Below are 14,717 nucleotides of genomic sequence, written 5' to 3' on the forward strand. Positions count from 1 at the left end.
AGTGGTCTGTGCTTACTCAGTGGAATGAGTGTGCCCTGGCGGCAATTTTCAGAAAGGGTCTTTCTGAAGCCCTTAAGGATGTCATGGTGGGATTTCCCACGCCTGCTGGTCTGAATGAGTCTATGTCCTTGGCCATTCAGATCGATCGGTGCTTGCGTGAGTGCAAAGCTGTGCACCATTTGGCGGTATTCTCTGAGCATAGGCCTGAGCCTGTGCAATGTGATAGGACTTTGACCAGAGCTGAACGGCAAGAACACAGACGTCGGAATGGGCTGTGTTTTTACTGTGGTGATTCCACTCATGCTATCTCCGATTGTCCTAAGCGCACTAAGCGGTTCGCTAGGTCTGCCACCATTGGTACGGTACAGTCTAAATTTCTTTTGTCCGTTACTCTGATTTGCTCTTTGTCATCCTATTCTGTTATGGCATTTGTGGATTCAGGCGCTGCCCTGAATTTGATGGACTTGGAGTTTGCCAGGCGCTGTGGTTTTTTTCTTGGCGCCCTTGCAGTATCCTATTCCATTGAGAGGAATTGATGCTACGCCTTTGGCCAAGAATAAGCCTCAGTACTGGACTCAATTGACCATGTGCATGGCTCCTGCACATCAGGAGGATATTCGCTTTTTGGTGTTGCATAATCTGCATGATGTGGTCGTTTTGGGGTTGCCATGGCTACAGGTCCATAATCCAGTATTGGATTGGAAATCTATGTCTGTGTCCGGCTGGGGTTGTCAGGGGGTACATGGTGATGTTCCATTGCTGTCAATTTCGCCTTCCACTCCTTCTGAAGTCCCTGAGTTTTTGTCAGATTACCAGGATGTATTTGATGAGCCCAAATCCAGTGCCCTACCTCCTCATAGGGACTGCGATTGTGCTATTAATTTGATTCCTGGTAGTAAGTTTCCTAAGAGCCGACTGTTTAATTTATCTGTGCCAGAGCACGCCGCTATGCGGAGTTACATAAAGGAATCCTTGGAGAAAGGTCATATTCGCCCGTCGTCATCACCGTTGGGAGCAGGGGTTTTTTTTGTGGCCAAGAAGGATGGTTCTTTGAGACCTTGTATTGATTACCACCTTCTTAATAAGATCACAGTCAAATTTCAGTACCCTTTGCCGCTGCTGTCTGATTTGTTTGCTGGGATTAAGGGGGCTAGTTGGTTCACTAAGATAGATCTTCGAGGGGTGTATAATCTTGTGCGAATTAAACAGGGCGACGAATGGAAAACAGCATTTAATACGCCCAAGGGCCATTTTGAGTACCTGGTTATGCCATTCGGGCTTTCTAATGCTCCATCTGTGTTTCAGTCCTTTATGCATGACATCTTCCGAAAGTACCTGGATAGATTCATGATTGTATATTTGGATGATATTTTGGTCTTTTCTGATGATTGGGAGTCTCATGTGAAGCAGGTCAGAATGGTGTTCCAGGTCCTTCGTGCGAATTCCTAGTTTGTGAAGGGGTCGAAATGTCTCTTTGGAGTTCAGAAGGTTTCATTTTTGGGTTTCATTTTTTCCCCTTCTACTATCGAGATGGACCCTGTTAAAGTTCAGGCCATTTATGATTGGACTCAGCCGACATCTGTGAAGAGCCTGCAGAAGTTCCTGGGCTTTGCTAATTTTTACCGTCGCTTCATCGCTAATTTTTCTAGTGTTGCTAAACCGTTGACTGATTTGACCAAGAAAGGTGCTGATGTGGTCAATTGGTCCTCTGCGGCTGTAGAGGCTTTTTAGGAGTTGAAGCGTCGTTTTTCTTCTGCCCTTGTGTTGTGCCAGCCAGATGTTTCGCTCCCGTTTCAGGTCGAGGTTGATGCTTCTGAGATTGGAGCAGGGGCTGTTTTGTCGCAAAGAAGTTCTGATGGCTCGGTGATGAAACCATGTGCCTTCTTTTCTAGAAAATTCTCGCCTGCTGAGCGCAATTATGATGTTGGCAATCGAGAGTTGTTGGCCATGAAGTGGGCATGCGAGGAGTGGCGACATTGGCTTGAAGGAGCCAAGCATCGCGAGGTGGTCTTAACGGATCACAAGAATCTGACTTATCTCGAGTCTGCCAAACGGTTGAATCCTAGACAGGCTCGATGGTCGCTGTTTTTCTCCCGTTTTGATTTTGTGGTTTCGTACCTTCCGGGCTCTAAGAATGTGAAAGCTGATGCCCTGTCAAGGAGTTTTGTGCCTGACTCTCCGGGTGTTCCTGAGCCGGCGGGTATTCTCAAAGAGGGGATAATTTTGTCTGCCATCTCCCCTGATTTGCGGCGGGTGCTGCAGAAGTTTCAGGCTGATAGACCTGACCGTTGTCCAGCAGAGAAACTGTTTGTCCCTGATAGATGGACTAGTAGAGTTATCTCTGAGCTTCATTGTTCGGTGTTGGCTGGTCATCCTGGAATCTTTGGTACCAGAGATTTGGTGGCTAGATCCTTTTGGTGGCCTTCTTTGTCACGGGATGTGCGTTCTTTTGTGCAGTCCTGTGGGACTTGTACTCGGGCTAAGCCCTGCTGTTCTCGTGCCAGTGGGTTGCTTTTGCCCTTGCCGGTCCCGAAGAGGCCCTGGACGCATATTTCCATGGATTTTATTTCAGATCTCCCTGTCTCGCAAAGGATGTCAGTCATTTGGGTGGTTTATGATCGCTTCTCTAAGATGGTCCATTTGGTACCCTTGTCTAAGTTGCCTTCCTCCTCTGATTTGGTGCCATTGTTTTTCCAGCATGTGGTTCATTTGCATGTCATTCCGGAGAACATCGTCTTGGACAGAGGTTCCCAGTTTGTTTCGAGGTTTTGGCGGTCCTTTTGTGCTAGGATGGGCATTGATTTGTCTTTTTCCTCGGCTTTCCATCCTCAGACAAATGGCCAAACCGAACGAACTAATCAGACTTTGGAAACATATCTGAGATGCTTTGTTTCTGCTGATCAGGATGATTGGGTGTCCTTCTTGCCTTTGGCTGAGTTCGCCCTTAATAATCGGGCCAGCTCGGCTACTTTGGTTTCGCCTTTTTTCTGTAATTCTGGTTTCCATCCTCGTTTCTCTTCAGGGCAGGTTGAGCCTTCGGACTGTCCTGGTGTGGATACTGTGGTGGACAGGTTGCAGCAGATTTGGACTCATGTGGTGGACAATTTGACATTGTCCCAGGAGAAGGCTCAACGTTTCGCTAACCGCCGGCGCTGTTTTGGTCCCCGACTTCGTGTTGGAGATTTGGTTTGGTTGTCATCTCGTTATGTTCCTATGAAGGTTTCCTCTCCTAAGTTTAAGCCTCGTTTCATTGGTCCGTATAAGATTTCTGAAGTTCTCAATCCTGTGTCATTTCGTTTGGCCCTTCCAGCTTCTTTTGCCATCCATAATGTGTTCCATAGGTATTATTGCGGAGATACGTGGCGCCTATGGTTCCCTCCGTTGACCCTCCTGCTCCGGTGTTGGTCGAGGGGGAGTTGGAGTATGTGGTGGAGAAGATTTTAGATTCTCGTATTTCGAGATGGAAACTCCAGTACCTGGTCAAGTGGAAGGGTTATGGTCAGGAAGATAATTCCTGGGTTGTTGCCGCTGATGTTCATGCTGCCGATCTGGTTCGTGCCTTTCATTTGGTTCGTCCTGATCGGCCTGGGGGTTCTGGTGAGGGTTCGGTGACCCCTCCTCAAGGAGTGAATTCTGTTATCGAACTCCCTCCTGTGGTCATGAATGGTACTTCGGCGAGTTCTGTCCATGGACTCCCTCTGGTGGCTGTGAGTGGAGCTGCTGCTTCTGAGGTTCCTTCCACAGGTGACCTAGTTTAGTCTTAGGCTGGCTGCTGTATTTAACTCCACTCTGATCGTTACTCCATGCCAGCTGTCAATGTTCTTGTACTGGTTCAGTTCGCTCTTGGATCTTTCTGGTGACGTGTCTACTCCAGCAGAAGCTAAATCCCTGCTAGTTAATTATTTGTTCATTGTTTCCTTGTCCAGCTTGCTATCATGATTTTGCCTTGCTAGCTGGAAGCTCTGGGATGCAGAGTGGCACCTCCGCACCGTGAGTCAGTGCGGAGGTCTTTTTGCACACTCTGCGTGGTCTTTTTGTAGTTTTTTGTGCTGACCGCAAAGATACCTTTCCTATCCTCAGTCTGTTTAGTAAGTCTGGCCTCCCTTTGCTGAAACCTGTTTCATTTCTGTGTTTGTGACTTTCATCTTTTCTCACAGTCAATATATGTGGGGGGCTGCCTTTTCCTTTGGGGAATTTCTCTGAGGCAAGGTAGGGTTTGTTTTCTATCTCTAGGGCTAGTTAGCTCTTAGGCTGTGAAGAGGCGTCTAGGTAGAGTTAGGTATGCTCCACCGCTATTTCTAGTTGTGTGTGATAGGATTAGGGGTTGCGGTCAGCAGAGCTCCCACTTCCCAGAGCGTGTCCTGTGTGAGTTTAACCATCAGGTCGTTCCAGGTGCTCCTAACCACCAGGTCCATAACAGGGTTTCCACTGTTTAGGTACATCAGGGGGTCTCCAAACACGACAGCCAATTTTGCGCTCAAAAAGTCAAATGGTGCTCCCTCCCTTCTGCCGTGCGCCCAAACAGTGGGTTACCCCCACATATGGGGCATCAGCGTACTCGGGATAAATTGGACAACAACTTCTGGGGTCCAATTTCTCCTGTTACCCTTGTGAAAATAAAAACTTGGGGGCTACAAAATCTTTTTTGTGGAAAAAAAAATATTTTTTATTTTTATGACTCTGCATTATAAACTTCTGTGAAGCACTTGGGCATTCAAAGTTCTCACCACACATCTATATAAGTTCCTTGGGGGGTCTAGTTTCCAAAACGGGGTCACTTGTGGGGGGTTACTACTGTTTAGGTACATCAGGGGCTCTGCAAACGCAACATAACGCCCACAGGCCATTCTATCTAAGTCTGCATTCCAAAACGGCGCTCCTTCCCTTCCGAGCTCTGCCGTGCGCCCAAACAGTGGTTTATCCCCACATATGGCACATCAGTGTACTCGGGATAAATTGGACAACAACTATTGCAGTCCAATTTCTCCTGATACCCTTGTGAAAATAAAAACTTGGGGGCTACAATATCTTTTCTGTGGAAAAAAAATATTTTTTATTTTCACGACTGCATTCTAAACTTCTGTGATGCACTTGGGCATTCAAAGTTCTCACCACACATCTAGATAAGTTCCTTGGGGGGTCTAGTTTCCAATATGGGGTCACTTGTGGAGGGTTTCTACTGGTTAGGTACATCAGGGGCTCTGCAAACGCAACATAACGCCCGCAGACCATTCTATCAAAGTCTGCATTCCAAAATGGCGCTCCTTCCTTTCGAGCTCTGCCGTGCGCCCAAACAGTGGTTTACCCCCACATATGGGGTACCAGCATACTCAGGACAAATTGGACAACAACTTTTGGGGTCCAATTTCTCTTGTTACCCTTGTGAAAATAAAAACTTGGGGGCTAAAAAATCTTTTTTGTGGAAAAAAAAATATTTTTAATTTTCACGACTCTGCATTCTAAACTTCTGTGAAGCACTTGGGCATTCAAAGTTCTCACCACACATCTAGATAAGTTCCATGGGGGGTCTAGTTTCCAAAATGGGTTCACTTGTGGGGGATTTCTACTGTTTAGGCACATCAGGGGCTCTCCAAACGCGACTTGGCGTCCGATCTCAATTTCAGACAATTCTACATTGAAAAAGTAAAACGGCACTCCTTCTCTTCCAAGCTCTGCGGTGCGCCCAAACAGTGGTTTACCCCCACATATTGGGTATCGACGTACTCAGAAGAAACCGGCCAACAACTTTTGTGGTCTAATTTCTCCTGTTACCCTTGTGAAAATAAAAATTTGGGGGCAAAAAGATCATTTTTGTAGAAAAAATGCGATTTTTTTTTTCACGGCTCTACGTTATAAACGTCTGTGAAGCACATGGGGGTTCAAAGTGCTCACCACACATCTAGATAAGTTCCTTAAGGGGTCTAGTTTCCAAAATGGTGTCACTTGTGGGGGGTTTCCACTGTTTAGGCACACCAGGGGCTCTGCAAACGCAACATGGCGTCCGATCTCAATTCCAGACAATTCTACATTGAAAAAGTAAAACGGCACTCCTTCTCTTCCAAGCTCTGCGGTGCGCCCAAACAGTGGTTTACCCTCACATATGGGGTATCGACGTATTCAGGAGAAATCGCACAACAACTTTTGTGGTCTAATTTCTCCTGTTACCCTTGTGAAAATAAGAATTTGTGGGCGAAAAGATCATTTTTGTGTAAACAAAAGCGATTTTTTATTTTCACGGCTCTACGTTATAAACTTCCGTGAAGCACTTGGGGGTTCAAAGTGCTCACCACACATCTAGATAAGTTCCTTAAGGGGTCTAGTTTCCAAAATGGTGTCACTTGTGGGGAGTTTCCACTGTTTAGGTACATCAGGGGCTCTCCAAACGCGACATTGCGTCCAATCTCAATTCCAGCCAATTCTGCATTGAAAAAGTCAAACGGCGCTCCTTCACTTCCAAGTTCTGCGGTGCGCCCAAAAAGTGGTTTACCCCCACATATGGGGTATTGGCGTATTCAGGAGAAATTGCATAACAAAATTTATGGTTACATTTCTGTTTTTACACTTGTGAAAATAAAAAAAATGGTTCTGAATTAAGATGTTTGCAAAAAAAAGTTAAATGTTCATTTTTTCCTTCCACATTGTTTCAGTTCCTGTGAAGCACGTAAAGGGTTAATAAACTTCTTGAATTTGGTTTTGAGAACCTTGAGGGGTGTAATTTTTAGAATGGTGTCACACTTGGGTATTTTCTATCATATAGACCCCTCAAAATGACTTCAAATGTGATGTGGTCCCAAAAAAAAAAAATGGTGTTGTAAAAATGAGAAATTGCTGGTCAACTTTTAACCCTTATAACTCCCTAACGAAAAAAAGTTTGAAAATTGCAAAATGTTAACATTTTTTGCCATATTTCTGTTTTTTTCATAAATAATCGCAAGTAATATCGAAGAAATGTTACCACTAACATGAAGTACAATATGTCACGAAAAAACAATCTCAGAATCAGTGGGATCCGTTGAAGCGTTCCAGAGTTATAACCTCATAAAGTGACAGTGGTCAGAATTGTAAAAATTGGCTCGGTCATTAAGTACCAAATTGGCTCTGTCACTAAGAGGTTAAGCTTGGTTGGTTGGATCGGCACTCCACAACCGTCATGGTCTTTGATGTGGCCCCTTGGGAAAATTAATTCCTCGCCCCTGACATATACTATGTGATGGAATACAAGTCCTGATGTGGGCAACACAAGAGGCTATGTCTAAAAAAAAAGAAAATAAGAACAAAATAGTGGCAGATACATAGTAACATAGTTAGTAAGGCCGAAAAAAGACATTTGTCCATCCAGTTCAGCCTATATTCCATCATAATAAATCCCCAGATCTACGTCCTTCTACAGAACCTAATAATTACTGATAAATACTGATAGAGAGGTTTTCTCTGGCGAGATGGCAGCCACCTCGTTTTTCTACTTTTCTTAGGTTTCTTTTATTGAAATACTGATTTGTCCTGTTTGCATTATCTTGTATGCCTCGTAAGACATCATGCCCTATTCCCCTTACAAACCAATACTGCAATATTATGATTCTACATATATTGAGGTATTTTTTATCACACCATTATAACTGAGGTGTGTAAAAGATGATACCAAGAATTTCTGTGAATAGAGATGATTCACGGGACCCTGGTCCAGGGGCCATGTCACTAGTCTATAGCTGATGACGGCCAGCTCTACCCTCACCTACTGTATCCTCACCCATCCCTTGTAGATTGTGAGCCCTCGCGGGCAGGGTCCTCTCTCCTCCTGTACCAGTTGTGACTTGTATTTTTCAAGATTATTGTACTTGTTTTATTATGTATACCCCTCCTCACATGTAAAGCGCCATGGAATAAATGGCGCTATAATAATAAATAATAATAATAATAATGACCAGAGCCCTGCAAATTTCTCCTTCCTGCTGGAACAGAAGGTGCCTTTTCTGATTTGCAGGACCAATACAATATCATTGTTGTAGAGAAAAGCACATGTGAAGTTAAAATTTCACACACAGAGGTATCAGCGAGTAACAATAAGAAATTTAACAACGATGGGACAAAATACAAGAAATATAAGCACCATGAATATACATATATATGCATGTATTAGAGATGAACAAAACAATTCATAGAACCAGTGTCCGGCAGTCGGGTTAGTATTCTGTAGCCACTGGATGGGAGCCATATGACCTGCCTCCTACCAGAGGGCATCTCTGGCTCCCCTTATGATTAGCCAGTCTGGTGTGATGTCATCATTGCATCATGACACATAAATGATGCTGTGCCTGGCAGGCTAATCAAAAGAGGAGTTGCGGATACCATCATAGAGAAGGCGGCTTGCAGGGCGCCCATTCAATGTCTACGGAATACTGACCTGGCCTTTCAACTAGGGTCCTGTGAATTTATTCCCTCAGCCATAACATATATATATATATATATATATATATATATATATATATATATATATATATATATATATATATATATATATATATAGTGATAGATCAACTCATTCACTGCATTTTTAAGGATGCACTTGGTTTACTGGATACAGCATATGGAGCGCCCTCTAGGACTGTGGGGTACCTGGGCCGGGTCCGATGGTTCTTCAGGGGGTTATCACGGCATCAGTGACCCGGTTCATGGCCCTGCGAGTCCAATAAAATTAATGAACTGAAGGGGAAATAAAATCTATAGGGAGTTAGTTCGTGACATCACCTGTGGTGTTCAGCAATGGATGGCTGACGATGCTTAAGGGGACCACTGGGGCTGATGGTGACGCAGCTACGATGGTTCTGCTCCCCACAGGTGGAGCGGGGCCCAAGGGCTACAGGTACAGTTGGTAAGGGATTGTAAATGATGGGGTGCAGGACTGAGGGTGTGGGAAATAACTGGAGAACACAAGGATTGCAGTTTCCTTGCCTTTACTTGTTAAAGGGAACCTGTCACCCCGAAAATCGCGGGTGAGGTAATCCCACCGGCATCAGTGGCTTATCTGCAGCATTCTGTAATGCTGTAGATAAGCCCCCGATGTTACCTGAAAAAGGAGAAAAAGACGTTAGTTTATACTCACCCAGGGGCGGTCCCGCTGCTGGTCAGGTCGGATGGGCGTCTCCGGTCCGCTGTGGCGCCTCCTATCTTCTTTCCATGACGTCCTCTTCTGATCTTCAGCCACGGCTCCGGCGCAGGCGTACTTTGCTCTGCCCTCTTGAGGGCAGAGGATAGTACTGCAGTGCGCAGGCGCCGGAAAGGTCAGATGCCCGACGCCTGCGCACTGCAGTACTTTGTCTGCCCTCAACAGGGCAGAGCAAAGTACGCTTGCGCCGGAGCCGTGGCTGAAGATCAGAAGAGGACGTCATGGAAAGAAGATAGGAGGCGCCGCAGCGGACCGGAGACGCCCATCCGACCTGACCAGCAGCGGGACCGCCCCTGGGTGAGTATAATATAACGTCTTTTTCTCCTTTTTCAGGTAACATCGGGGGCTTATCTACAGCATTACAGAATGCTGCAGATAAGCCCCTGATGTCGGTGGGATTACCTCACCCGCGATTTTCGGGGTGACAGGTTCCCTTTAAGTGTTGATGGGGTCCGGGCAGCCTGGAAGCAATTTTGGATCCACCTAGCCAGGTGGGTTCGGAGGCCTTCCTTCTGCACTGTTTTCTCAGGTCCATGCTGCCTGAAGCTCTGCACAAGTTCCTCTCACTGTCTGTTGCTCCTAACCTGTATGGCAGGCAGTGTGAGCCTATCACAGGGACTGCCTGTTAACTGGCAGCCCAGCTCTTGATCTGCTGCGGTGCCTCCGGGTGTTCGGTGTGGCTAGGGAGCTAGCAGTTACCTACCCTCCAGAATCGGCTGTCAGGGCGTACAGCTCCCACACAGCCAAGGACTCTGGCATCTTCTTTTTCAGTGCTCTGTTCTGGGGTGAGCTTGGTCACAGCTTCACTCCCCAGGTTCTCCTCCACTTCTCTCCTCTCCCACTCAGACTCCTCACTCACTAACTCTGCCTTCAGGCCAGAACTTTTAGGGAAGCTCCCCTGAAACAGGGTGTTAGAGCTCCCCCTTCTGGCCTGGAGTCAGGAAGGTGTTGGATGTTGGTATAACCTGGTACGGGGACTCCTCCTTGCTTCCAGGCATGACATCACCCCCTGTGAGGGAGGCAATGCCACTGTGGCAACTGGATTCCTGGGGTGCCACACATGAACCAAGGATTAAACACACAAATAAACATGGACCTCTGGGAAAAACAACAAAACGGTAGCACTACGTGCAGTCCTTGCATTAGAGGAGAATCGGCCCACAATGTACTTTCAAAAGCACCATGTGCACAAACGCTCTCCTGGAGTCTTACTCTCCAGGCTCTCAACAACCCTGTGGTCTTTGGAGGCAACTATTTAGCCCCAGATCATGTAACTCCTCCATCATGTGACTAATCACATGACTGTGATGTCACACAGGTAGTGTCAGGATACGATGGTGCCAGCTCTGTAGGTGGTGCCAGCTCTATGAATGTCCACATAAAACCAGCCCATTTATGCAACTTTAGCTTAGCCTCACAACACTTTAGAGTGCTGGAGGGAAATACTCTGGTTTTTTATCACTGACACTATTAAGCATAGTAACACATATCTCCCCTCCATTACTTTACCTGTGACTTTGTCACATATCACTCCCCCTGCCCAAAGCAGGGCGTTTTGGCACCTTCACTGACTAAGCAGGCTACTCTGGACAGGGCATCTGCATTCCCATGCAACTTCCCTGTCCCTGCCTAGTTACTCTGGCATTCTTCCCCTTCTTTTCCCTGATTCGTCTCAGTGGCGCATGATCTGACTAGCCTGAACTTTCTGCCTAACAGGTAGTATCTCAGGCTATCGATTGCCCACTTCATGGCCAAGCACTCATTTTCTATGATGGCATAGTTCTTCTCACAGGAGGAACGTTTCCTATTTAGTTATAGAACCGAATGTTCATCCCCAGCTATTTCCTGGGACAGCACAGCTTCTAAACCGACCTAGGAGGCATCCGTCTGGAGCACGAACTCTTTAACGAAGTCTGGAGATAATGTGGACATTCTTAGTGACACATAATTTCCCCCTCCAGTACTTTACCAGTGATTATGTCACTATATATATATATTGTGAGGCAGTGACCCCTGTTACAGCTAGGGGGCGCTGTTTGTGCTCTCCAGAATGCGTGCGGAGGCGTAGTGAGGCCATGAGGGCGTATGACAGTCACAGGTGTGGCTGTGATTAGAATGGTGAAGCAGTGACTGATTAAAAGCCCTGTAGTAGAAGGGGAGGTGTGTCAGTGTTGAGCTTGGAAGCAGACAGAGCAGTTGTCTGCAGAGCTCTTTCTGTGTGGAGCAACACAGGGGAAAAGGAACCAAAGGAACAAACACCCTGCATCTTGGGCTGTCTTATGTTTACCCGGTTGCAATCCGGAGGATAAAGAGTGCAGTGCACTGCGTGAGTACAGAGACTTGGTACTGGCGTGCGGTCGCCCAGGGAAACAGGACAGAGGGAAGTCCGGCGTGTTTATTGACTGCAAGCTAATGCCATGTATTTCTAAAGGACTGTATGAAGAAGCCATGTATTGTATAGACTATGTGAAGTAACACAATAAAGGAACGGTTTGCTTGAACTTGCTTGGGTCACTGCTGTTTCACTGCGTATGGTCATACCGCTGCAATATCTATCTATATAATCGTCTAAGGTCCACTTCCGTCTGTTCATCTGTTTGTCGGTCTGTCACGGAAATCCCGCTTCGCTGATTGGTCGCAGCCAGCTGGGCATGACCAATCAGCGACAGGCACAGTCCGGCTGCAAATTTGCCCCTCCCTACTCCCCTCCAGTCAGTGCCCACTCCATACTCCCCTTCAGTCAGTGCCCACATAGCGTTTTAGCAGGCGCAGCATCAATAGTAAAAACATATAATGTTAAAAATACTTTTTAAAAAATCATTATATTCTCACCTTCCGGCTTCTCATGACGCTCTGGTCCCAAGAATGCATTGCGGCAATGACCCGTGATGACGTAGTGGTCTTGTGAGATGATGACGTAGCGGTCTCACGAGACCACTACATCATCACAGGTTATTGCCGCAAGACAACTGGGAACGGAGTGTCGCGAGGAGCATCCCTAAAGGCTTGGGCAGGATCCGGTGGCTGCCGGAAGCTGAGTATATAACTATTTTTTATTTTATTTCTTTTTTTAACAGGGATATGGTGCTCACATTGCTATATACTACGTGGGCTGTGTTATATACTACGTGGGCTGTTACATACTGCGTGGGCTGTTACATACTGCGTGGGCTGTGCTATATACTACGTGGCTGTGCTATATACTACGTGGCTGTGCAATATACTATGTGGCTGTGCTATATACTACGTAGCTGTGTTATATACTACGTGGGCTGTGTTATATACTGCGTGGGCTGTGCTATATACTACGTTGGCGGTGCTATATACTACGTGGCTGTGTTATATACTGCGTGGGCTGTGCTATATACTACGTGGGCGGTGCTATATACTACTTGGGCTGTGTTATATACTGCGTGGGCTGTGCTATATACTACATGGGCTGTGCTATATACTACGTAGGCTGTCTTATATACTGCGTGGGCTGTGCTATATACTACGTGGCTCTGCAGTATACTACGTGGCTGTGTTATATACTACGTAGCTGTGCTATATACTACGTGCATACTACGTGGCTGGGCTATATACTACGTGGCTGCTATATACTATGTGGCTGCTTTATACTATGTGGTTGTGCTATATACTATGTGGCTGTGTTATATACTACGTAGCTGTGCTATATACTACGTGACTGTGCTATATACTACATGGCTGTGCTATATACTACGTGGGCTGTGTTATATGCTACGTGGGCTGTGAGACTCTTTCACCCTCAAAAACCTGCAGCTGGCCCTGGCTTCACTGATTGGTCATGGCCAGCTGCAAACAATCAGCGACAGGCGCAGTCTGGCCACGAATTGGCGCGGGATGGAACTTTATTTTAAACACGAGAAACAAAAAAAAAAAACGAATATTCATATCTTCTCTACAGCAAATGCTGCTGCAAAGAAGATATGAATGGCAGCTTCAGCACCAGATGCAGGGGACAGCGTTAAACTTTAGTGCTGTCTCCTGCACGGTGCGTGTGGTACCGCACGTGTGCCACACTGATGTGCCACAGAAACACATGGGCACACGGACACGGATAATTCTGGTACCGATTTTTCCGGTACCGGAATTATCTGGACGTGTGAGACTGCCCTCAAGTAGAGTCTGTTTACAGACCAAACACTGATGAAAATCTGATGCCCCCAAAAATGGGAAAATCGGTCAGCTTTTTTTTTCATGTATGCATGCAGGAATTGTACTATGGTTCACTATAAAGATCTCTAACACTCTTACCTATATTGAGAAAACTGTAACATTGATGAACCTTCATAAGTACACAGTTCAGAAATGTGACCTTTTTGCACTGTTTATTCAGGTGTATTTCCAGTGACATCTGGTCTTAAAATGCATTCAGATCCTATGTTTTTGGCGTTCATCTCAAAATCAAACAAAAAAACCCTCCTGTATGTACTGTAGATATTTATATATTGCCTTTATATACTTAAATATTTTTTATTTTTTTTGTTGAATTTTTTTTTTATCTACCTCTTAGACTGTCCACCTAATGTGTTCACTATAGAAATGCCTCCATATTACTACATTCTGCAAATGTTTTGCTTTATGACCTAGCATACTATATATCGTACAACTGGTAGCTAGTTCCCTATATTTTCTATTAAGAACCTTGTAAAAAAATTAAAAAAATTACATGGAAATTAGTCTCTAAACCAAGTATACTTGTTTTTTGTTTCCAGAACACCTAGGATTAAAATCCGGCTGGGATTCTGTTTCTTATCCTGGTAAGGAAACTTCCAAAGAAAATCTGTCAGCTTCCATTACATGTCTGTTTTAGGGCACAATTGTGTTCACCAGTGAAATATCATATCTTGTAACTCTGTATTGAGTCATTCCTCTATTACTCCTCCAAGAAATGAAAGATGGTGCTACCATACTTAGTCTCACCTCACACAGTCCAATCAGTGCTGACAGTGTAAGGCTGCCGTCACACTATCAGTATTTGGTCAGTATTTTACATCAGTATTTGTAAGCCAAAACCAGGAGTGGGTGATAAATGCAGAAGTGGTGCATATGTTTCTATTATACTTTTCCTCTATTTGTTCCACTGCTGGTTTTGGCTTACAAATACTGATGTAAAATACTAATGTAAAATACTGACTAAATACTGCTAGTGTGACGGCAGCCTTAGACTGTGGCGGGACACACCCATTTGACATGAGGAATGGTGACACCCAGTTGTTAATTAATTCATAAATGTTTAAGTTGAATAACTGAGGAACTGCACAATTAGATCAATGAGATACCCCAGCTGTATATCATTAGTTTCTTAGATGAATGAAAAACACTTTAATATTATAATATTATACTATATATACAGTTAAAAGATTGAACATACCTGTTTTCTTATTGGAATGCACACATTGTAGATTTAGACTGAAGGCAGCAAAAACATAATATATCACATACTGAAACAAACAGTAAAAACACAGAATATGTGATAAATCTCATTTATTAACGGTCTTCATCTTGAGCTCGAACCATGGCAAATTGA

At 45.1% G+C, this 14,717-nt stretch overlaps 1 protein-coding gene across 1 annotated transcript in view; it reads left to right on the top strand.

Annotated features, from left to right (window-relative positions):
* Window positions 1–14,717, top strand: part of MYOM3 (myomesin 3) — a 252,275-nt gene that overhangs the window by 84,701 nt on the left and 152,857 nt on the right. Inside the window, exon 8 of the mRNA XM_069756945.1 lies at window positions 13,903–13,947. Within this exon, the coding sequence (XP_069613046.1) occupies window positions 13,903–13,947 (45 nt within the window). The remainder of the gene's footprint in view (window positions 1–13,902; window positions 13,948–14,717) is intronic.

This window comes from Ranitomeya imitator, chromosome 3, assembly GCF_032444005.1.
Source record: "Ranitomeya imitator isolate aRanImi1 chromosome 3, aRanImi1.pri, whole genome shotgun sequence".
In the NCBI taxonomy this organism is placed as follows: Eukaryota; Metazoa; Chordata; class Amphibia; order Anura; family Dendrobatidae; genus Ranitomeya; species Ranitomeya imitator.